Here is a 25,616-nt window from a genome sequence, read left to right on the forward strand (position 1 = left end):
GCGCGGGATGGATTCAGCCCAACGAGGTGAAATTCGGAGGGTGGAGGCACAATGGAACGGGACCTACTCTTATTTATTTAATGTAATGCAGATTCAAACTATTGGGAACACAGCCTTACCTGAAACATAGACTAAGGAAATAACTATAGAAGGTCCTATGGTGTCCTACGTGTTGCTGTGGACTAACTAGGGTGCTCTCGTTTAACATTAGAAAAATGGGAATATTTACAGGGGATTATTTATAAGGGATTATTACAAATATTTACAAAGTAGAGGGTTCTCAAAACCGCAACAATATTTATGATTCGAGAAGAACAATCGTTTCAGCAGGATGGGGCAACCGCTCACACCATGCAAATGAGTGCCATGAGTGGGTGACAAGCCACTTCAGTGAGAGAGTGATTGGCTAACGCTTCAGCATCGAGTGATCTCCATATTCCCCTGATCTGAGCCCACTAGTTTTTTATTTATTTTTTATTTGGGGATATCTCAAAACAATGCACAATGCAAGGTTAACCCTAGAAGCATCTTTGAGCTGAAACAAGCAATCACGGAGAAAGTTAGGTCCATCCCACTTGCCGAATTGCAGCACGTATTCAACAGCAAAATCCATATTCAGCGCAGAGGTGGACATTTGCAGCATGTGATCGACTGAGTGCCAAACAAAAATCTTACAAGTTCTGTAAGATAAAAAAAAAAAATTTGGGGAAAGATCTTACAAGTTGTGTGAATCTTACAAGTTTTATATGGTTGTTGTTGTTGTTGTTGTATATCCCCGGAGAGTTCTCTTGAACACGCCTGCAGCATCGAGACAGCCGATTGATCTCCCAGGAGCGACCCAGAGATGCCCTACATCTGGGATGTTGTTCCCCCGCCTTCACTTATTTTCGGAAGTGTCGGGGCCATGACAGAGTTAGAGAGAGAAAGATAGAGAGAGGGAGAGAGGGAGAGAGGGAGAGAGGGAGAGAGGGAGAGAGGGAGAGAGGGAGGGAGAGAGGGAGAGAGAGAGGGAGAAGAGGGAAAGGGCCAGACCATTGGGAGTGATTGGTACTCTGATCGTGATCTCAATGCCCTGACGAATCCGGGCAGCAGCAAAGCATGGGGGAGATCTGACCCCCAACTTGCGCTAGGAGGTACCACCACCATGAATAGGCATCCCCGATAGTTGTAGTTTTGCATGGTTGTGATATTTGGTACACCTGTGTAACATGTAATGTAGCACATATTCCTGAAATTTATGTAATCTACATAATATTCTCCATAGGTGATTCTGTCTGTCTGTTTGTCTGTCTGTCTGTGATCTGTCTGTCCGAGGGATGTGACTACACCCGGTCTGGGAGGGGCTTCAAAAACAAATCACCACCATTTTGTTTCCTCACATAGCTTTGAGGCCTCTTTTGTTAGGCCCGCAGTCTTACTCTCTCTCACGGTTTTATCTCGACTCTAATTCGATATTTCATTTTTCACAGTCGCTAACATGGTTTTAGACTCAATTACAAAAAAAAGGAAGGAAATTCAATGAAAGTTACCATTTATAGAACAAAATGCATTTTAGATGAGAAGGCCTGTAACATAAAGTTCATTGAGACTCCCTCAAGGCTTTATCTTGACTATAATTCACCATCACAGTCGCTGGGATAGTTCAAGTCACAGTTTCAGCTAAAGTTGAGAAAATCAGCTCAATGTATTCCAACAGCCGTTTTGAATGTTTCGACTGTTATGTGGGCACGGGGAAGGAGAGAGGGGAAGGAGAGAGGAGAATGAGACAGAGGAAGGAGAAAGGGGGATGAGAGAGGGGAATGAGAGAGGGGAAGAAGAGAGGGGAAGGAGAGTAGAGAATGTTCCCAGGACTTCGTTATTTATATTATTACTTAGTAAAAGTGCAGCGACTGAATACTGAAGTTCGGGATCGAACCGTAGTCTAATTATAGCCGGTGAAGCCGGTGTTGTGAATGAACGCGTACGTATTATGTTGAAAAACCAGATCTTGCTGGATCCTTTGAGATTTCCAAGCATGGACGCACCAAATCACTCAATGGAGGCCGCCATCTTGTGGATGCGGAAGTATGCATAAAAAATTGCGAAAAAGTTCACTAGGAGTTTGTTTCACCCGTCTTTGTTTGATTCACATTCTTATGCACCTCTAATTTGTAATTAAAATACTTTAAGACCAACCTCGTTCCCCGGGCCCTGGTTATCTTCAACGAAAATCGTCACCAAACACCAGAACCAATGAGATTCGAGCATTTGAAAAGATATTTCAAAAAAGCTTATTACCGCGTTTCGGAGGCTGAAAACGGCGTCAAATATTCTAAAATTGACGAAGAATTATTTTTTAGAAATCTCGCGGCTGTAGGGTATCGTTTTTCACAGCCGGAAATATCCGAAGTTGAGACGGAATTCACCGAATTAATCAAGAAGAAAATTTTATAAACTTAAATCTCATCCAGAATGCAAATGGTGTCATTTTGAACTCGGTACGGTACCTACTACACCAACCTACTACCAACTACCTAACCTACTGATGCCATAGTGATGGGTAAAATAGTGGCAAGAGGCTTTGGCTTCGCCGGCTCATTGCGGCTTTGCAGTCGGGTACTAGTATATTTACATATTCCTGGGGTGTATATATAGAGTTTGTTTAAAGCAAGTCAACTCTTTTCCAACCATGGAATTAAATAATACAGTACAGTACTTCAAAAATGTACATAATAATGTAAACTAACTATGGAATACAATATTTATTAATAACGTTTGGTTTTAATCTCCTTTTACTTTGTAAAGCGAAAAGTTTTCGATACATTCAAGTTTTAAAATGAAGAAGAGTCATGGGGTTCATAGGCCTCTGACAGGCCTCTGATGTGCATTTTAAGCCTGAATCAACACGTCTTCGATCATAAATTACTTTTTGAAGAAACAAAGGTACATTTTGATTACAACTCAAGCAAAGGAAACCAGGTAATGCCTGTTTCATCGGAGTGATTATACACTGCCCAAAGAAGATGCATTTCATAGCTATAGGAAATAAAATCGTGAAATCTTTAATATATATATTTTTTGTTTATGCACTAGTTTTCAAGGCTGAATTGTGTTCAAATCCAGGATTAATAAAGAAACTCCATTTCACGTGTGCATGGACATGCAATTCACAGATGTGAAATAAAAAAAATAAACACAGATGGGAAATAATCTGGTCCGGTACCGGTAATTACGATTATAATCGCTGCGGAAGGGGCCACTGCCATTCGTCGTGATCCCGTGCTGGCACATGTTGCGCACATTGTTTTGTCTGGTTCTTGATGCGAGTTGCTCTCAGCGTCAGAATATACTCCATATGCGTCGTGTGCATCCGAGCTGTCTTTAGCTCAGGGTTGCGTAATGTGGGGTATGTGGGTGGTCATTCCTGCTTCTTTATGTCAGCACTGTCTCAATGTTCAATGAATGAGGGTCATTTGTAACTGCCATTTTCAAAATGAATAAAAAATGAGGCAACAGAACGAGACCACCGATGAATGTCGTGATGCTCTCCCCCTCCCCCGTGTGTGACCCACTCCCCCGTGTGTGACCCACTCCCCCGTGTGTGACCCACTCCCCCGTGTGTGATCCACTCCCCCATGTGTGACCCACTCCCCCGTGTGTGATCCACTCCCCCATATGTGACCCACTCCCCCATATGTGACTCACTCCCCGGTGTGTGACTCACTCTCCGGTATGTGACCCACTCCCCCATGTGTGACCCACTCCCCATGTGTGATCCATTCCCCTGTGTGTGACCCACTCCCCCATGTGTGACCCACTCCCCTGTGGGTGATCCACTCCCCAGTGCAGTGTGCGTGATATGTGAGGGATGGGGGCAGGGAGGGAGAGGATTTGAGCTCTTGAAGTCACATTTCACATGAGATGTAATTACACATTTCAAACTGTATTTCCCATGTGCATGCACCTGCATTCACATGTTATCAGAAGTAAATTACATCATTTGTGGATCTGATAAATTGCCAGTAACCATTTTGTAAAACTGAATGTGCAGCAACTAAATGAAGATGTCCAAATGTCACACATGTCCATGCCCGTGGGATTCCCACGGGTGATCCCACTAGTCTACCATATAAAACACAATGTCAGTTTGTGTGTTTGTACAGATGTCTGTCCCCCTTCATAAGGATAGGTTATAAAGGCAATCTTTTAATACGAATGTGTGTTTACTATGGTCTATTTTTTTAGGATAAAACAAACTCGAAAAACATTTTCCATAAGAGAGTAATTATGTCTCTTCTATTGGAATTGTAGACGGTGGCTTGCAAACCAAGCTTTAAGGGTGGTGTACGGTAAGGTTTTTTTTTAATATCAATAAATATAACTCTCAAGAGGGTCAAATTTATGGGGGTTTTTTTGCACAAACTGTACTTAAATTACTCTGAATCTTGTAAAGAAAAGTCCAGGTCAAATTCTGAACCACCATCTTGATCACTGCTTACAGGAAGTTAAAAATGATTAATACATTCCTATTTTCATCTCGCCCCCTCCTCCCCCACTCCTCCCTCGACCAATTTCAAAGAGATATCAAGACTTGGAATCAAACAGGAAACCAGATGTGAGGAAGTCTTTGACCATGGATTTGAAAAATGAAATGATGAAGAAATTGTTGAATATCGAGGGTATGAAAGAATTTAAAGTTAATGAATTAATTTCAAGTCAAACTCGTCAAGGTAAATATTTTTTAGTGATTGTTGAATTGAAAGATGTGAAGGAAGAATCTCGAGTACGAAAACATACATATGTGTTCACCTCCTTTTTGCAGAGACAAACTTGTTACGTGAACCCATGAAATCAATAAATGAACAGAAGGAAGTCTGGACAATTCCGTCGCAATCACTGCAAATAGAGAACGAGATTTACACTGGATCTATTACCAAGGTCTTTACAGGTAACAACATGGATCACATTTGAAGTCAGACGAAGGAGTATCAGCACTTATGAAGAGTCAACTTATCGACTTGATTGTTCTACAATGCACTCATTTAATACTGTGAGCACGGTTATAGCTGTTTTCAGTGATGGACGCAGAGATTACTGTACTATGACTAAACAAAGAAATTGATATGTATATATATATATAATATATATTTATATATATATTGTTGCGGTTTTGAGAACCCACACTTTTTGTAAATTCAACATCATTAAAGGTTAAAGGTAGCACCCCATAGATAGGCCACAGCAACACGTAGGTCACTGTAGGACTTCAGTTATTTTATTAATATGTGTTTAGATAAGGCCGTGTTTCCAATAGTTGAATCTGCGTTGTGTCAATCAAATAAGGAGTAGGCCCCATTTCATTAATTTTGCAAGCCTCCCTCTCCAAGCGACGCCATTACGTGCCCTCCAGTCTGCCCCATGGCTCTCCCAAATTGTTACGCGCCTCGGCCAGCAGCAGCTGTCTTAGCGTTCGATAAACGCCGCCATAAGCCACGAGGTGAGGCCCGGAAAAAAGGGGCGGAACGCCAAGAAGAAGGTGTGGCCACATCATCCAGCCGTCAAAGGCGGGGCCGGTAAGCGATAACCAGCCAACCAGGGCTGAAGTGACATCACCAACAGGCGTGGCTTTGGGGCTCGCAGAGTGATCGCTTGGTTGCGTTATAAAAGCGCGAACGCAAAGCCCTTTTACAGGACTTATCGCGTTACAAAGGACTCTCGCGAAGGACTGATGCAGTGGCGCTGATTAAAGGAGGACCTTATTAAAGGAGGGCTTGCCAGCGAGGACTTACAGCGGCAGCGTGTATTAAGAGGTCTGGTTGGAAACATGCTTTGCAAGAGGACTGTGAGGACTGCAAGGAAGCGCGCTGATTAAGAGAACATTGGAGAGGGGGCGTTTGGCGCGAATAGTATGCCTATTACGTACGCTAGGACACCAGCTTCCCCCCGTTATATAATTGTCCGTGCACGTTCCAACTACACGCGGCGCTGCTTGCCGGGTTTCGTCCGCTGGATCGGAGCTTGGACCGGAGCCGGGCTGGAGCCTTCGACGTGTTGGTGATCATCAACCATCGACAATCCCCGTGTGAGTGTGTATGTGAGACGGGCCCGTTTGTCCTGGGTATTAAGAATAAGACTGTTTAAGGCTGCCCTGTGTAACTGCTTCTTCCTCTTCCTATCTTGTACATTCCTTTCGTTTCCTCTTCTTTCTGTACATTTGTAATAAATTGCATTCTTCTTTCTTGGTTTCCTCTTATCCGATCGCATTAGTCTTTTCTCAATTGGATAAACGTGGCACGATTAGGACCCGCTCAGAATCGGGTTTAGTCCTTGTTAACGGCCCAGATCGCGGCTCGCTTCGCTCGGCGTGTCCACTAATGCCGTGGTTCGGGCGGGAGTTATCTCCCTGCTTTACGGTCGGTGTTAGTAATTAGGTATTCGGACCAAGTCGACCGATAACCCTACCTAATACTGACCGGAAGGAGCGTATAACTTCCAGGACTCGGGTCGGCCAGATAAAAGGACAAGGGGATTAACCCCCCCCTTGATAAGGGGAGAGCCGACGACCGAGATCCGCAACAATTGGTAGTCAGGAGTGGGGATTTGGAACCTGGGACTAAATTTAGTAGACCAAATTTTGGACACCAATTGTGCATATTGGCCGCAACAATTGGTGTCTGGAAGTGGGATTTGGACCTGAACCAAATTTTTATATTTTGGACAAAAATTTGCTCAAAATTACGAGTGGCCGAAATTTTATTAACATCTACATTTTAAATCGCGCCATGGATAGCCAAGGCGATCGGATGCCGGTGGGGGTAGATGAAGAGGAGGGGTTAGAATTAACTCAGGACCCCAGGGAAGAACAATTGGGAGAGATGGAGGAGGAAAGGAATGAGGGTGCGGCAGTGGGGGTTGCAGGCGCACAAAATGGCGGCGCTTCGCACATGGCGACGAGGGCCGCGCCCGCTGCGCAAGTGGGAGGGATGGATATGCAGGCCCTCATTGCGCAGCTGCAGGCAGCCATACAATTGGAGATGAAAAAGAACAGGGAGCAATTGGGAAGCCAAATTGGGGGATTGAGGAAGGAGATGGAAGAAATGAGGGCCGATAGTGAGGTAATGGAAAACAGAATGGGGGAGCAATTGGGAAGTCAAATTGGGGGGTTAGAAAGCAAAATTGGGGGGTTAGAAAGCAAATTAGGGGGATTCGGAAGCAAATTAGGGGCCCAATTGAAGGACATGGGTGGCCAAGCCAGAGAAATGAATGAGGCGTTAACGGGGTTGGAAAAAAGGATGGCCACCCGAGAGAATCTAATGAAAGGCATGAATGACGGGTTAACAGGGTTTGAAAACAGAGTGGGTGGCCAGATAAAAAATATGGGAAGGACATAGACCGCAGGTCGAGCGGGAAGGACACATGGGTATGCGATGGGGTAGCGCGGCTTGAGGAGCACGGGAAAAGCGAGGTGGAGCAAGGCACAGTCGGGTGGACCGGGATATAAATCACGACACGGGGGATAGAAATCACAACACGGGGGATAGAAAAGCCGATGGCGGCAGAATTAGAAAATTTTATTTTATTAGCACCAACGGTCGTCGAGCTTAACAAGGTAAAATAAATTGCAATCAAAGAAATAGTGGAAATTGGGGTTGAAAAGACGACAGAGGTAGTACATGAATTGAAGGAAGAGATGGATTATGTACAAAGTCCGTGTTCACATCATGATGTCGTGCTGCCTAATCCCAATGAAAGTTTGCAGGTGCGAGTGGAGAGGAGGATCCCAAAGGTAAGCCGGGCTGTATATGGCGTGAAAAGGTTTGGCTCGAAAGGATTTTTTGCGCGCTTGGGATCCCGGCGTCACCCGGGCGCTCGTAGGAGGTCCGTGGTGCGCTGTGTGAGAGAGAATGGCGTGCGTGAGCGAATGGCGTGCGTGAGTGAATGGCGCCAGAGCGCGAGTGTGTTACCGAGTGCGAGAGTGAATGCACATCGGAGTGTATGTGTGATGAATGCGGTACAGAGTGTGCATTGGAAGAGTGTGGAATGGAGTGCGACACAGAGTGTGCAATGGTTGTGGAGAGTGTGCGGGAGAGCACACCAGAGCGTGTTATTGGGTGTGTGACAAGAGATTGCACACCCGTGGGTAGGTGTGCGCTGAGTGGGTGGATGCAAGAGTGCACACCCACGAGTGTTACGGAGTACGTAACGGAGCATAGTGCGCCAGGGTGTGCGTGAGAGAGGTGTGTAACAGAGTGTGTGAGTGTGCCTGGTTGGTGTGCATGGAGAGAGAGTGCAGTAAAAGAGTGCACGGAGTGTATGGGATGTGTGAGTAAAGAAAGGAGCGCGTGGTTTGAGCATGCGAGTCAAGCATCGACACTGACCGGGGCAGCGTTTAGGCCGATGTACAGCCGACGCGAGCTCTCTGGGCATGGTGCACTTTGTGTGCTGCGGGGGCCGGCGGGGATCGTTGCCGCGGCGCTTTTGCAAGGAGCGCCGTGCACGATTTGGGCCGGGTCCCGCCCTGTATGGTCGGTGCCGCATCGTTCAGGCGATCGGCACGGTTTCGGGGGAGAAAGGCCAGGTCGGACCTCCGCCCCCTAGCGGGGGCGGTGCTCCGACCGGGGGAGGTTGGGTCATCGGGCCGGAGACCGCAAGGTTCCGCGCCGGGATGGACCTTGGAACCTCGGTCCGAATTTGCTTCATCAACCATCCAACATCCTGCCTCCCAATGTCTTCACCGTGACCCTGGTTCGGGTGGCATCCGGGTACTATGCCTTGCCAAAGGGCAACCCGTGTTTGGTCGGGGACTGCTTATTGTGTATTCGCAGCTAACCTCCATATCTGGAGGCCGTTTTTCTATCCGCCACCTGCGACCCCGTGGATGGGAGTTTGCTCTCCACACCACCTCGGTCCGAGTATGCCTCCTCCCCAGAATCGAAAATGCCGGACGGACCCAACCAACAGGAGACCAAACCACCCGTATGCATTGCCGGCTTTACAAAGCCGAGCTGTAATGACGATGCATTCCCGCAAGAGAGGTTCAGGTATAGTGGACACTTGAAAGTAGTAGTGATGGCGATAGCGATGGAGAGGGATGGTAGCTCTACCATCCCTCACATCCCTTTGGGCAGAGGAGCTATAGGATTTATGGGGTATGGTGGTGAGAACTAGCCAGGGAGGGCTTGGATAATGATTAGGATCTAGAAAGATGACCATAGGTGACCAAGATTTACAGTCACGTGAAAAAGTAAGTACACCCCATGTAAAGTTTTGACTTTTTCAACATATTTCAACATACAGATATTTGATCCTCATTTCAACAATATTGATAGATAAAGGAGATATAATATAACAAATATCATGAAACATTTACATTTTGTAGTCCATTGTATAATTTAAATAAACATAAATGCAAATTTCGCATGTGGAAAAGTAAGTACACCCTTGGCTCTTATCGATGGTATTGACCCCATTTGGCAGAAACAACCTCAAGTAGGCGTTTCTTTTAACTGTCTACCAGTCTGACATCGACTGGGAGAAATTTTTGCCCAATCCTCCATGCAGAATTCTTTCAGCTGTGCGATATTTGAGTGGTTTCTTGCATGCACAGCTCGTTTCAAATCCCCCCACAACATCTCGATGGGATTTAGATCTGGGCTTTGACTTGGCCATTCCAGAAACCTCCATTTCTTTCTTTTCAGCCATTCCTTGGTGGATTTACTGGTATGTTTAGGGTCATTGTCATGTTGCAAGGTCCACCTTCGGTTGAGCTTCAACTTTCCGACAGATGGCCTCATATTATCCTCAAGCACCCTCTGGTGCAATGAAGAATTCATAGTGGATTCTATGATGGTGAGCTGCACAGGCCCTGATGCAGCAAAGCTGCCCCAAACCATAATATTTCCACCACCATGCTTTACAGTTGGTATCAGGTTCTTGTGATCAAATGCTGTCTTTGGTTTTCATCAAACATGTCTTCTGATACTGTGGCCAAATAGCTCTACCTGTGACTCATCTGTGCAGAGCACATTGTTCCAGAAGTGCTGGTCTTTGCCTAGGTGTTCATTGGCAAACTTTAGTCTTGCCCTGATGTTCTTTCTGGACAGCAAAGGTTTCCTCCTGGCACACCTCCCATGTAGATCAAATTTGTGCAGCCTCTTTCTAATGGTAGACTCGTGAACTTTGACATCAACAGTGGCAAGAGCTACCTGTAGGTCCCGTGATGACATTCTGGGGTTCTTAGAGACTTCTTTCAGCATCTTGCGGTCTGCTTTCAGGCTGAACTTGCTGGGGCGGCCTGGCCTGAACAAGATGGCAGTTGTTTGGAATCTTCTTCACTTGTAGATGATCTTCCGGACAGTCGAATGATTGATTTCAAATTGTTTGGAGATCTTTTAAAATCCCTTCCCAGACTCGTAGGCATCTATAACCTTCTTTCTGAAGGCCTCAGATAGCTCTATTGATCTAGGCATAGTGACGCCGCACAATTCAACAACAAAGAGCAAACCAAAAAAATGTCTGAGGTTTAAATAAGACAGGTTCCTCCAAGATCCTCTCTAACGATGTTCTAATCATTTGCACCTGAGCTGGTGCACCTGATTCTAATTTTAGGTATTTGAAGTAGTAATAAATGTAGGGGTGTACTTACTTTTTCCACATGCAAAATTTGCATTTGTTTATTTAAATTATACAATGGACTACAAAATGTAAATGTTTCATGATATTTGTTTTATTATATCACCTTTATCTATCAATATTATTGAAATGAAGATCAAATAGCTGAATGTTGAAATATGTTGAAAAAGTCAAAACTTTACATGGGATGTCCTTACTTTTTCACGTGACTGTCAGTAGTGACATTTGGACAGGTAGTGGGGATGTAGAGAGATTAGATGGATGATAACGGCGAGGGATGTGCTTAGTATAAGGGATGACGGGGAGCACTAATATTAAGGGAAGGAGTTAGTTAAATGATGCAGTGTGTTTGTGGTGTAGTTTATTAAATGAGGAATTGAATGAGAGTCTTGCTGGTGAGCATGTTGAAATGAGAAATTGAGAGGCAATGCTCGAGAGGGATGTGTGTGTGAGTGTGGGAAAATCTGAGCGAATGAGGCAATGGTTTGGAGAAGTGAAAGTGTATGAGTGGAGTATTGTGGACATGTGTAATGGTGTTGAGTGCATTGGCTTGCATGGTGTGCAAGTAGAAAATGGTGGTCTGGAATAAATGGTCTGGAATGAATGGTGTGGAGTGAGTAGTGTGGAATACGTGGAGTGGAGTGCATGGTGCGAAGGAGTGGATGGGGGAAGGATGGACCCCTTCATGAATACCCGGGGAGGGTAGTTTAAAAGTAGGTAGAGGGAGTAGGTAAATCGGTTGGATATTGACATCTGTGGTGCGTGTAGTTGCAAAGTAGTGTTTTTGGTTGGGTGCATGAGTAAAGTGGAATGGCTGGGCGTGTGAGCCTGTTAGTGCGTATGGTTGGTTGAGCACTCTGCCAATGGTAGTCTATCGGCCAGGTGAGGCCGCAGGTAGGCTCTGGGAGCCAGTTAGGTTAGAGTTCAGTAGAGTTCAGCGGGGCCCGAGGATCCCAGGAGAGGACCCAGGTTGCCCAATGCCAGAGAGGGCATCGAGGGGGTAAGTGCCAGGGAGTGCCTTCCCCAGGTTAGGGTAAAGTGAAGGAGCTAGGCAAGCTCGGGTGGCGACGTTCAGTGGCGGAGGTGCGCAGGTAAGTAGGACCTGCTGGGAGAGCCACATGACCCAGCCCCGAAATTGTGCGAGGGCATAGTATAGAAAAATCGGGGGAGTGAGACCCCAAATTGGGAGAGCCCCACAGATGGTCAATGGGAATTGGTTTTTAGAACCGCATAGTGTAAAGTGGCCAATGGATTGGCAAGGCAAGACCCCGGGTAGAGTAAAAAGTTAATGTCATTTAGAAGGATAGTTAGGAGGAAAATCTCTTCGCACCATCCGCATCCACTCACCAAGGTGATAGGACTCCACACCAGATTTTGTGAACGATTTGGAATGAAAGACGCATCAGGACGTGGGGAGACATTGTGGGTATTCCATCCCTTCCTTCTTGGGAGGGATTGGGAACGAATTTGGCATTAGGTGAGATAGGGGGGACGAGACAGTAGACGGATTTGTAAATTGTGTAAATACGGGGAAGGGCAAGGGCAAGGGTAGAGTAGATGACATGGGGGTGACGTATGGCTAGGGACGGGCTTTCTCCGCTCGCTCTCCCGTGCTCCTCATGTCACATTACCTTGCATTGATGTGTACCCTTGCACCCTTGTCCCACGCTAACCTCTGCTTTGTCTGCCTCCCCACTCATGGACCATGGTCTTTTGTCTTAGGGGAGTGTGCAGGTGCCCTGAATTGTGCGCCCGCACTCTTGCTGCCTGCACCTTGCTGTTGCCGGCTGCCTGCACTGATACACCATCTGGACCACACGTTCTGTGGCCTGGCACTTATGGACCACACGTTCTGTGGCCTGGCATCTCTGTTGGGACAGACCTTTGCTGCCAGCCGTATCTGGCTTGCGGACCACTGTTCTTGAGTGGCGCACATGCCATGCAGGTGGACCACCTGAGTTGGCCCTGCTGGCCATAAATTAAAAAAGCGGACACGGTGTGTGCCCTTTTTATTAAGTAACATCAAGCAAGAAGATCAAGCCAAGATACATCAGCCCAGCAGAGAAGCCCAGAAGACGCCATTCATAACTTTGAAGTGGTTGTTTTGTGCATTTTTGGTGCTTTTTGGTGCATTTGTTTATTATGGTGCTTTTCATGCATGTTTTTTTCATCATGGTGCATTGATTGGTACATATGGGTATTGTGTATCGGTGCAGTGCATTGCAATGGCATTTTCCTCTTTTCAAAAGTTCTTCTTTTTTCCCACAAAAGACAGGTCCTGGGTTCTAGTTTTGTAAATAATCAAATATTAGTAGTCTTGTAAATAATGCTCCCCACCGGCTTAAATGTTTAGTTTGAGAACCATTCCGTAATTCGGTTAATTGTGGGCGTGAGTCAGATAGGTAGGACGCAACGCAGCAGGGGGGACATATCTAGTGTTAAAACTGTCGCACTCAGGGCAGTAGGTTAAAAGTAGAGGGTAACCACACCTAAGTGTCACATTAATTTAAAAGATAGTCCTTTTGTTTCGGCTCGGGGCGATCCTGGAAAAAGGTGGGGGGGGGGGGGGGTGCAGTGTTGCGGTTTTGAGAACCCACACTTTTTGTAAATTCAACATCATTAAAGGTTAAAGGTAGCACCCCATAGATAGGCCACATCAACATGTAGGTCACCATAGGACTTCAGTTATTTCATTAATATGTGTTTAGATAAGGCCGTGTTTCCAATATTTGAATCTGCGTTGTGTCAATCAAATAAGGAGTAGGCCCCATTTCATTAATTTTGCAAGCCTCCCTCTCCAAGCGACGCCATTACGCGCCCTCCAGTCTGCCCCATGGCTCTCCCAAATTGTTACGCGCCTCGGCCAGCAGCAGCTGCCTTAGCGCTTGCTAAACGCCGCCATAAGCCACGAGGTGAAGCCCGGAAAAAGGTGGCGGAACGCCAAGAAGAAGGTGTGGCCAAGTCATCCAGCCGTCAAAGGCGGGGCCGGTAAGCGATAACCAGCCAACCAGGGCTGAAGTGACATCACCGACAGGCGTGGCTTTGGGGCTCGCAGAGTGATCGCTTGGTTGCGTTATAAAAGCGCGAACGCAAAGCCCTTTTACAGGACTTATCGCGTTACAAAGGACTCTCGCGAAGGACTGATGCAGTGGCGCTGATTAAAGGAGGACCTTATTAAAGGAGGGCTTGCCAGCGAGGACTTACAGCGGCAGCGTGTATTAAGAGGTCTGGTTGGAAACATGCTTTGCAAGAGGACTGTGAGGACTGCAAGGAAGCGCGCTGATTAAGAGAACATTGGAGAGGGGGCGTTTGGCGCGAATAGTATGCCTATTACGTACGCTAGGACACCAGCTTCCCCCCGTTATATAATTGTCCGTGCACGTTCCAACTACACGCGGCGCTGCTTGCCGGGTTTCGTCCGCTGGATCGGAGCTTGGACCGGAGCCGGGCTGGAGCCTTCGACGTGTTGGTGATCATCAACCATCGACAATCCCCGTGTGAGTGTGTATGTGAGACGGGCCCGTTTGTCCTGGGTATTAAGAATAAGACTGTTTAAGGCTGCCCTGTGTAACTGCTTCTTCCTCTTCCTATCTTGTACATTCCTTTCGTTTCCTCTTCTTTCTGTACATTTGTAATAAATTGCATTCTTCTTTCTTGGTTTCCTCTTATCCGATCGCATTAGTCTTTTCTCAATTGGATAAACGTGGCACGATTAGGACCCGCTCAGAATCGGGTTTAGTCCTTGTTAACGGCCCAGATCGCGGCTCGCTTCGCTCGGCGTGTCCACTAATGCCGTGGTTCGGGCGGGAGTTATCTCCCTGCTTTACGGTCGGTGTTAGTAATTAGGTATTCGGACCAAGTCGACCGATAACCCTACCTAATACTGACCGGAAGGAGCGTATAACTTCCAGGACTCGGGTCGGCCAGATAAAAGGACAAGGGGATTAACCCCCCCTTGATAAGGGGAGAGCCGACGACCGAGATCCGCAACAATTGGTAGTCAGGAGTGGGGATTTGGAACCTGGGACTAAATTTAGTAGACCAAATTTTGGACACCAATTGTGCATATTGGCCGCAACAATTGGTGTCTGGAAGTGGGATTTGGACCTGAACCAAATTTTTATATTTTGGACAAAAATTTGCTCAAAATTACGAGTGGCCGAAATTTTATTAACATCTACATTTTAAATCGCGCCATGGATAGCCAAGGCGATCGGATGCCGGTGGGGGTAGATGAAGAGGAGGGGTTAGAATTAACTCAGGACCCCAGGGAAGAACAATTGGGAGAGATGGAGGAGGAAAGGAATGAGGGTGCGGCAGTGGGGGTTGCAGGCGCACAAAATGGCGGCGCTTCGCACATGGCGACGAGGGCCGCGCCCGCTGCGCAAGTGGGAGGGATGGATATGCAGGCCCTCATTGCGCAGCTGCAGGCAGCCATACAATTGGAGATGGAAAAGAACAGGGAGCAATTGGGAAGCCAAATTGGGGGATTGAGGAAGGAGATGGAAGAAATGAGGGCCGATAGTGAGGTAATGGAAAACAGAATGGGGGAGCAATTGGGAAGTCAAATTGGGGGGTTAGAAAGCAAAATTGGGGGGTTAGAAAGCAAATTAGGGGGATTCGGAAGCAAATTAGGGGCCCAATTGAAGGACATGGGTGGCCAAGCCAGAGAAATGAATGAGGCGTTAACGGGGTTGGAAAAAAGGATGGCCACCCGAGAGAATCTAATGAAAGGCATGAATGACGGGTTAACAGGGTTTGAAAACAGAGTGGGTGGCCAGATAAAAAATATGGGAAGGACATAGACCGCAGGTCGAGCGGGAAGGACACATGGGTATGCGATGGGGTAGCGCGGCTTGAGGAGCACGGGAAAAGCGAGGTGGAGCAAGGCACAGTCGGGTGGACCGGGATATAAATCACGACACGGGGGATAGAAATCACAACACGGGGGATAGAAAAGCCGATGGCGGCAGAATTAGAAAATTTTATTTTATTAGCACCAACGGTCGTCGAGCTTAACAAGGTAAAATAAATTGCAATCAAAGAAATAGTGGAAATTGGGGTTGAAAAGACGACAGAGGTAGTACATGAATTGAAGGAAGAGATGGATTATGTACAAAGTCCGTGTTCACATCATGATGTCGTGCTGCCTAATCCCAATGAAAGTTTGCAGGTGCGAGTGGAGAGGAGGATCCCAAAGGTAAGCCGGGCTGTATATGGCGTGAAAAGGTTTGGCTCGAAAGGATTTTTTGCGCGCTTGGGATCCCGGCGTCACCCGGGCGCTCGTAGGAGGTCCGTGGTGCGCTGTGTGAGAGAGAATGGCGTGCGTGAGCGAATGGCGTGCGTGAGTGAATGGCGCCAGAGCGCGAGTGTGTTACCGAGTGCGAGAGTGAATGCACATCGGAGTGTATGTGTGATGAATGCGGTACAGAGTGTGCATTGGAAGAGTGTGGAATGGAGTGCGACACAGAGTGTGCAATGGTTGTGGAGAGTGTGCGGGAGAGCACACCAGAGCGTGTTATTGGGTGTGTGACAAGAGATTGCACACCCGTGGGTAGGTGTGCGCTGAGTGGGTGGATGCAAGAGTGCACACCCACGAGTGTTACGGAGTACGTAACGGAGCATAGTGCGCCAGGGTGTGCGTGAGAGAGGTGTGTAACAGAGTGTGTGAGTGTGCCTGGTTGGTGTGCATGGAGAGAGAGTGCAGTAAAAGAGTGCACGGAGTGTATGGGATGTGTGAGTAAAGAAAGGAGCGCGTGGTTTGAGCATGCGAGTCAAGCATCGACACTGACCGGGGCAGCGTTTAGGCCGATGTACAGCCGACGCGAGCTCTCTGGGCATGGTGCACTTTGTGTGCTGCGGGGGCCGGCGGGGATCGTTGCCGCGGCGCTTTTGCAAGGAGCGCCGTGCACGATTTGGGCCGGGTCCCGCCCTGTATGGTCGGTGCCGCGTCGTTCAGGCGATCGGCACGGTTTCGGGGGAGAAAGGCCAGGTCGGACCTCCGCCCCCTAGCGGGGGCGGTGCTCCGACCGGGGGAGGTTGGGTCATCGGGCCGGAGACCGCAAGGTTCCGCGCCGGGATGGACCTTGGAACCTCGGTCCGAATTTGCTTCATCAACCATCCAACATCCTGCCTCCCAATGTCTTCACCGTGACCCTGGTTCGGGTGGCATCCGGGTACTATGCCTTGCCAAAGGGCAACCCGTGTTTGGTCGGGGACTGCTTATTGTGTATTCGCAGCTAACCTCCATATCTGGAGGCCGTTTTTCTATCCGCCACCTGCGACCCCGTGGATGGGAGTTTGCTCTCCACACCACCTCGGTCCGAGTATGCCTCCTCCCCAGAATCGAAAATGCCGGACGGACCCAACCAACAGGAGACCAAACCACCCGTATGCATTGCCGGCTTTACAAAGCCGAGCTGTAATGACGATGCATTCCCGCAAGAGAGGTTCAGGTATAGTGGACACTTGAAAGTAGTAGTGATGGCGATAGCGATGGAGAGGGATGGTAGCTCTACCATCCCTCACATCCCTTTGGGCAGAGGAGCTATAGGATTTATGGGGTATGGTGGTGAGAACTAGCCAGGGAGGGCTTGGATAATGATTAGGATCTAGAAAGATGACCATAGGTGACCAAGATTTACAGTCACGTGAAAAAGTAAGTACACCCCATGTAAAGTTTTGACTTTTTCAACATATTTCAACATACAGATATTTGATCCTCATTTCAACAATATTGATAGATAAAGGAGATATAATATAACAAATATCATGAAACATTTACATTTTGTAGTCCATTGTATCTATCTATAATTCCAGTAATCTCTGTGTGTCTGTCTGTGTGTCTGTGTGTCTGTGTGTTTGTCTGTGACCGCTGTTTCTCGACAACCACGGGTCCGATATACTTGAAACTTGCCAGGTATATTGCTGGGGACCCGAGGATGTGCCTTTTCAAGGTTTGAAATTAATCGGACAAGTACCTACCGAGCTATGTCCAAAAAACGCTTCAACCAATCAGAGAGCAGCGAGCTATCACGTGTGCCGAACCGTTAATGCAATGCAAGCGTTAATGCGTTAATGCAAGGCTTTTCTTTTTTTCCCTCTTCTCTTTCTACTTTTCCTTGCGATTAAATTGCAAACAGCCAAAATACGTTGGCGCTAATTGAATAATTGGCCATTAACACTAAAATAATCGTAACTGCGATATGCCAACTTCCGGACAGTGCAGCCTTCCCTGTTGTTGTTGTTTGCAGCAGCTGTTTGCAGCAAGGCAAGGCTTTTCTTTTTTTCCCTCTTCTCTTTCTACTTTGCCTTGCGATTAAATTGCAAACAGCCAAAATACGTTGGCGCTAATTGAATAATTGGGCATTATGTTTTACAACTAATAAAAACGAATTTGCGATTCATTCGCTTTCCTGCGCGTTTGTGTACGCGATGGCGATTTCTTTACCAAACTCCGGAAGCCGTTCGCTTTGGACCGAACCATTGCATGTAAATAGAGGGGGGGGGATTGTCACCACTCGCAAGCCGTTCGCTTTGGACCAAACCATTTCATGTAAATAGGGGGGGGGATATAATTTTAGATATATATATAGTACGGGCATGCCCTAGTAATTTAAATAAACATAAATGCAAATTTCGCATGTGGAAAAGTAAGTACACCCTTGGCTCTTATCGATGGTATTGACCCCATTTGGCAGAAACAACCTCAAGTAGGCGTTTCTTTTAACTGTCTACCAGTCTGACATCGACTGGGAGAAATTTTTGCCCAATCCTCCATGCAGAATTCTTTCAGCTGTGCGATATTTGAGTGGTTTCTTGCATGCACAGCTCGTTTCAAATCCCCCCACAACATCTCGATGGGATTTAGATCTGGGCTTTGACTTGGCCATTCCAGAAACCTCCATTTCTTTCTTTTCAGCCATTCCTTGGTGGATTTACTGGTATGTTTAGGGTCATTGTCATGTTGCAAGGTCCACCTTCGGTTGAGCTTCAACTTTCCGACAGATGGCCTCATATTATCCTCAAGCACCCTCTGGTGCAATGAAGAATTCATAGTGGATTCTATGATGGTGAGCTGCACAGGCCCTGATGCAGCAAAGCTGCCCCAAACCATAATATTTCCACCACCATGCTTTACAGTTGGTATCAGGTTCTTGTGATCAAATGCTGTCTTTGGTTTTCATCAAACATGTCTTCTGATACTGTGGCCAAATAGCTCTACCTGTGACTCATCTGTGCAGAGCACATTGTTCCAGAAGTGCTGGTCTTTGCCTAGGTGTTCATTGGCAAACTTTAGTCTTGCCCTGATGTTCTTTCTGGACAGCAAAGGTTTCCTCCTGGCACACCTCCCATGTAGATCAAATTTGTGCAGCCTCTTTCTAATGGTAGACTCGTGAACTTTGACATCAACAGTGGCAAGAGCTACCTGTAGGTCCCGTGATGACATTCTGGGGTTCTTAGAGACTTCTTTCAGCATCTTGCGGTCTGCTTTCAGGCTGAACTTGCTGGGGCGGCCTGGCCTGAACAAGATGGCAGTTGTTTGGAATCTTCTTCACTTGTAGATGATCTTCCGGACAGTCGAATGATTGATTTCAAATTGTTTGGAGATCTTTTAAAATCCCTTCCCAGACTCGTAGGCATCTATAACCTTCTTTCTGAAGGCCTCAGATAGCTCTATTGATCTAGGCATAGTGACGCCGCACAATTCAACAACAAAGAGCAAACCAAAAAAATGTCTGAGGTTTAAATAAGACAGGTTCCTCCAAGATCCTCTCTAACGATGTTCTAATCATTTGCACCTGAGCTGGTGCACCTGATTCTAATTTTAGGTATTTGAAGTAGTAATAAATGTAGGGGTGTACTTACTTTTTCCACATGCAAAATTTGCATTTGTTTATTTAAATTATACAATGGACTACAAAATGTAAATGTTTCATGATATTTGTTTTATTATATCACCTTTATCTATCAATATTATTGAAATGAAGATCAAATAGCTGAATGTTGAAATATGTTGAAAAAGTCAAAACTTTACATGGGATGTCCTTACTTTTTCACGTGACTGTCAGTAGTGACATTTGGACAGGTAGTGGGGATGTAGAGAGATTAGATGGATGATAACGGCGAGGGATGTGCTTAGTATAAGGGATGACGGGGAGCACTAATATTAAGGGAAGGAGTTAGTTAAATGATGCAGTGTGTTTGTGGTGTAGTTTATTAAATGAGGAATTGAATGAGAGTCTTGCTGGTGAGCATGTTGAAATGAGAAATTGAGAGGCAATGCTCGAGAGGGATGTGTGTGTGAGTGTGGGAAAATCTGAGCGAATGAGGCAATGGTTTGGAGAAGTGAAAGTGTATGAGTGGAGTATTGTGGACATGTGTAATGGTGTTGAGTGCATTGGCTTGCATGGTGTGCAAGTAGAAAATGGTGGTCTGGAATAAATGGTCTGGAATGAATGGTGTGGAGTGAGTAGTGTGGAATACGTGGAGTGGAGTGCATGGTGCGAAGGAGTGGATGGGGGAAGGATGGACCCCTTCATGAATACCCGGGGAGGGTAGTTTAAAAGTAGGTAGAGGGAGTAGGTAAATCGGTTGGATATTGACATCTGTGGTGCGTGTAGTTGCAAAGTAGTGTTTTTGGTTGGGTGCATGAGTAAAGTGGAATGGCTGGGCGTGTGAGCCTGTTAGTGCGTATGGTTGGTTGAGCACTCTGCCAATGGTAGTCTATCGGCCAGGTGAGGCCGCAGGTAGGCTCTGGGAGCCAGTTAGGTTAGAGTTCAGTAGAGTTCAGCGGGGCCCGAGGATCCCAGGAGAGGACCCAGGTTGCCCAATGCCAGAGAGGGCATCGAGGGGGTAAGTGCCAGGGAGTGCCTTCCCCAGGTTAGGGTAAAGTGAAGGAGCTAGGCAAGCTCGGGTGGCGACGTTCAGTGGCGGAGGTGCGCAGGTAAGTAGGACCTGCTGGGAGAGCCACATGACCCAGCCCCGAAATTGTGCGAGGGCATAGTATAGAAAAATCGGGGGAGTGAGACCCCAAATTGGGAGAGCCCCACAGATGGTCAATGGGAATTGGTTTTTAGAACCGCATAGTGTAAAGTGGCCAATGGATTGGCAAGGCAAGACCCCGGGTAGAGTAAAAAGTTAATGTCATTTAGAAGGATAGTTAGGAGGAAAATCTCTTCGCACCATCCGCATCCACTCACCAAGGTGATAGGACTCCACACCAGATTTTGTGAACGATTTGGAATGAAAGACGCATCAGGACGTGGGGAGACATTGTGGGTATTCCATCCCTTCCTTCTTGGGAGGGATTGGGAACGAATTTGGCATTAGGTGAGATAGGGGGGACGAGACAGTAGACGGATTTGTAAATTGTGTAAATACGGGGAAGGGCAAGGGCAAGGGTAGAGTAGATGACATGGGGGTGACGTATGGCTAGGGACGGGCTTTCTCCGCTCGCTCTCCCGTGCTCCTCATGTCACATTACCTTGCATTGATGTGTACCCTTGCACCCTTGTCCCACGCTAACCTCTGCTTTGTCTGCCTCCCCACTCATGGACCATGGTCTTTTGTCTTAGGGGAGTGTGCAGGTGCCCTGAATTGTGCGCCCGCACTCTTGCTGCCTGCACCTTGCTGTTGCCGGCTGCCTGCACTGATACACCATCTGGACCACACGTTCTGTGGCCTGGCACTTATGGACCACACGTTCTGTGGCCTGGCATCTCTGTTGGGACAGACCTTTGCTGCCAGCCGTATCTGGCTTGCGGACCACTGTTCTTGAGTGGCGCACATGCCATGCAGGTGGACCACCTGAGTTGGCCCTGCTGGCCATAAATTAAAAAAGCGGACACGGTGTGTGCCCTTTTTATTAAGTAACATCAAGCAAGAAGATCAAGCCAAGATACATCAGCCCAGCAGAGAAGCCCAGAAGACGCCATTCATAACTTTGAAGTGGTTGTTTTGTGCATTTTTGGTGCTTTTTGGTGCATTTGTTTATTATGGTGCTTTTCATGCATGTTTTTTTCATCATGGTGCATTGATTGGTACATATGGGTATTGTGTATCGGTGCAGTGCATTGCAATGGCATTTTCCTCTTTTCAAAAGTTCTTCTTTTTTCCCACAAAAGACAGGTCCTGGGTTCTAGTTTTGTAAATAATCAAATATTAGTAGTCTTGTAAATAATGCTCCCCACCGGCTTAAATGTTTAGTTTGAGAACCATTCCGTAATTCGGTTAATTGTGGGCGTGAGTCAGATAGGTAGGACGCAACGCAGCAGGGGGGACATATCTAGTGTTAAAACTGTCGCACTCAGGGCAGTAGGTTAAAAGTAGAGGGTAACCACACCTAAGTGTCACATTAATTTAAAAGATAGTCCTTTTGTTTCGGCTCGGGGCGATCCTGGAAAAAGGTGGGGGGGGGGGGGGGTGCAGTGTTGCGGTTTTGAGAACCCACACTTTTTGTAAATTCAACATCATTAAAGGTTAAAGGTAGCACCCCATAGATAGGCCACATCAACATGTAGGTCACCATAGGACTTCAGTTATTTCATTAATATGTGTTTAGATAAGGCCGTGTTTCCAATATTTGAATCTGCGTTGTGTCAATCAAATAAGGAGTAGGCCCCATTTCATTAATTTTGCAAGCCTCCCTCTCCAAGCGACGCCATTACGCGCCCTCCAGTCTGCCCCATGGCTCTCCCAAATTGTTACGCGCCTCGGCCAGCAGCAGCTGCCTTAGCGCTTGCTAAACGCCGCCATAAGCCACGAGGTGAAGCCCGGAAAAAGGTGGCGGAACGCCAAGAAGAAGGTGTGGCCAAGTCATCCAGCCGTCAAAGGCGGGGCCGGGTAAGCGATAACCAGCCAACCAGGGCTGAAGTGACATCGCCGGCAGGCGTGGCTTTGGGGCTCACGGAGTGATCGCTTGGTTGCGTTATAAAAGCGCGAACGCAAAGCCCTTTTACAGGACTTATCGCGTTACAAAGGACTCTCGCGAAGGACTGATGCAGTGGTGCTGATTAAAGGAGGGCTTGCCAGCGAGGACTTACAGTGGCAGCGTGTATTAAGAGGTCTGGTTGGAAACACGCTTTGCAAGAGGACTGTGAGGACTGCAAGGAAGTGCGCTGATTAAGAGAACATTGGAGAGGGGGGCGTTTGGCGCGAATAGTACGCATATTACATACGCTAGGACACCAGCTTCCCCCCCCCCCCCCCCATTATATAATTGTCCGTGCGCGTTCCAACTACACGCGGAGCTGCCTGCCGGGTTTCGTCCGCTGGATCGGAGCTTGGACCGGAGCCGGGCTGGAGCTTGGACGCGTTGGTGATCATCAACCATCTACAATCCCCGTGTGAGTGTGTATGTGAGACGGGCCCATTTGTCCTGGGTATTAAGAATAAGACTGTTTAAGGCTGCCCTGTGTAACTGCTTCTTCCTCTTCCTATCTTGTACATTCCTTTCGTTTCCTCTTCTTTCTGTTTGCGCCCACGTATTCCACGTAACAAAGCTCATACAGTATGAAGAATCCTTTCCAAGCGCGTCTCCTTAGAATCCTCCCATAAACTCCGCATCAGCTCAGCGCACCTCCCTCGATAACTCTCATATCCTTCCCTCCGCGAGTCCTTTCCTCTGTGAGTCCTTATGGAAAAAAAATATTCCATATTAAATGCCAAGTCTGTATATTAATATGTACATATATATATATATATATATATATATATATATATATATATATATATATATATATATATATATAACAGACTTGGCATTTAATATGGAATATTTTTTTTTGGGGGGTGAACTTACTTTTCAAGATGTCTTAGAACCAAAAGTTCATTGGAATTATGTTGAAATTATTCTAGATTTTGTTAATGTGACCTTCAAAAGAAACAAAAACCACATTTGACATTTCGAAACAAATAAATTGATCCTTGAAAGTGATGTAAACTGATATCGAACTCAATTCATGGACAGTAGTGTGTTAAACTTCTGTACGTTTTCCAGATGTATCTCTTTATTTTGCACATTAGCCAATTTTTTTTCAACAAAAACTGAAAGTAAATTATGACTGGGACTAGCGGGGTCACCCGTGGGAATCCCACGGGCATGGATGTGTGTGACATTTCGACATATTGAGTTATATGCTGCACATTCATTTTTACAAAATGGTTACTGGCAAGTCATCAGATCCAGAAATGGTGTGATGAACACAATTTATTTATTTCACATAATATGTGACCCCTCACTCCTCTCCACCTGACACTCTCCTGTCTCCACCTGACACTCTCCTGTCTCCACCTGACACTCTCCTCTCTCCACCTAGCACTCCTCTCCTCTCCAAACCCTCACATCCCTCTCCTTTCCAATCCCTCACCTCTCCAATCCCTCACACTCCTCTCCTCTCCAATCCTTCACACGCCTCTCCAATCGCGCCTCACACTCCTCTCCAATCGCGCCTCACACTCCTCTCCAATCGCGCCTCACACTCCTCTCCAATCGTGCCTCACACTCCTCTCCAATCGTGCCTCACACTCCCCTCCAATCACTCCTCTCCAATCGTGCCTCACACTCCTCTCCAATCACGCCTCACACTCCTCTCCAATCGTGCCTCACACTCCTCTCCAATCGCGCCTCACACTCCTCTCCAATCGCGCCTCACTCGCCTCTCCAATCGGCTTTCCCCGTCTCGTTTCTCTCCTTTTTCTCCCGTCTCGTTCTTTTTCTTGCTCCAAATCGGCCCGTCGGAATCGGAAATCGGCCCGTCTCGCCCGTCGGCCCGTCGGAATCGGAAATCGGCCCGTCTTGCTTTTGTGCTTGTGCGTAAATAAATTGTGTTCATGACACCATTTCTGGTGTTGGGCTAGCGGCTAGGGTGCCGGCTTAGGATCCTGGGTTCGAATCTCGGTCGATCGCCGAATTAATGCCAGGGGGGTTGACTCAGCCTGTCATCCTTCCGAGGTCGGCTAATTGAGTACCAGTTCACTGGTAATTCCCTGTTTGTCGTTGAAGGCGGCAAAAAGGGTTGGCGTCAGGAAGGGCATCCGGCCGTAAAACATTGCTTCAAAAAGGGGACAAAAAAACAACAACTACCACGGTCCCCGAAAAGGCCAACCCCCGCTTTGCGGGGAAAAATGGCCTCTAAACGGTGGTTTTTACACCATTTCTGGATCTGATGACTTGCCAGTAACCATTTTGTAAAAATGAATGTGCAGCATCTAACTCAATATGTCGAAATGTCACACACATCCATGCCCGTGGGATTCCCACGGGTGACCCCGCAAGTTTGCATTGACGTTCGTCGATGGACTCGTTCGCCCGTCTCATTCGTTTTCTTGCTGCATCCTGTTCAAGTCTGCGTTCTTCATCGATCGTCTCATTCATTTTGGAAATAGAAGTTTCCACGCAGCGCATGAATTGTCACGATCCTCAAGAGGAATTTGTCTCGTAATCATCTATCTATAATTCCACTAATCTCTGTGTGTATGTATGTATGTATGTATGTTTGTTTGTCTGTGACCACTGTTTCTCGACAACCACGGGTCCGATATACTTGAAACTTGCCAGGTATATTGCTGGGGACCCGAGGATGTGCCTTTTCAAGGTTTCATATTAATCGGAGAAGTACTTACCGAGCTATGTCCAAAAAACGCTTCAACCAATCAGAGAGCAGCGAGCTATCGCGTGTGCCGAACGTGGCGAACACACTCTGCCTCGGACGGCACATTTGACAGCGTATTCATTTATTTCACGTTGGAAAACTATGTTGCCGCTATGTTGGCGTTAAACTATGTTTTAAAACTAATGAAAACCATTTCATGTAAATAGAGGGGGGGGGGGGGGGGAATTGTCACTGTACTCGCAAGCCGTTCGCCGTTCGCTTTGGCGTTGCGAATGAACCAAAACATTTCATGGACCAAACCATTTCATGTAAAGCGTTCGCCGTTCGCTTTGGCGTTGCGAATGGACCAAAACATTTCATGGACCAAACCATTTCATGTAAATAGAGGGG

At 47.0% G+C, this 25,616-nt stretch overlaps 1 protein-coding gene across 5 annotated transcripts in view; it reads left to right on the forward strand.

Moving 5' to 3' along the window:
* The window catches only part of LOC137429403 (tyrosine-protein kinase fyna-like), a 135,351-nt gene that overhangs the window by 22,808 nt on the left and 86,927 nt on the right, over positions 1-25,616 (forward strand). For 3 of the 5 annotated variants that reach the window (XM_078779995.1, XM_078779999.1, XM_078779998.1), the window contains 2 exons: positions 4,559-4,709; positions 4,802-4,927. In XM_078779995.1, the coding sequence (XP_078636121.1) occupies positions 4,559-4,709; positions 4,802-4,927 (277 nt within the window). The remainder of the gene's footprint in view (positions 1-4,558; positions 4,710-4,801; positions 4,928-25,616) is intronic. The other 2 variants (XM_078779996.1, XM_078779997.1) reach the window with 1 other exon arrangement.

Source organism: Myxine glutinosa, chromosome 6 (genome assembly GCF_964187855.1).
Source record: "Myxine glutinosa chromosome 6, kmMyxGlut1.1, whole genome shotgun sequence".
Lineage (NCBI taxonomy): Eukaryota > Metazoa > Chordata > Myxini > Myxiniformes > Myxinidae > Myxine > Myxine glutinosa.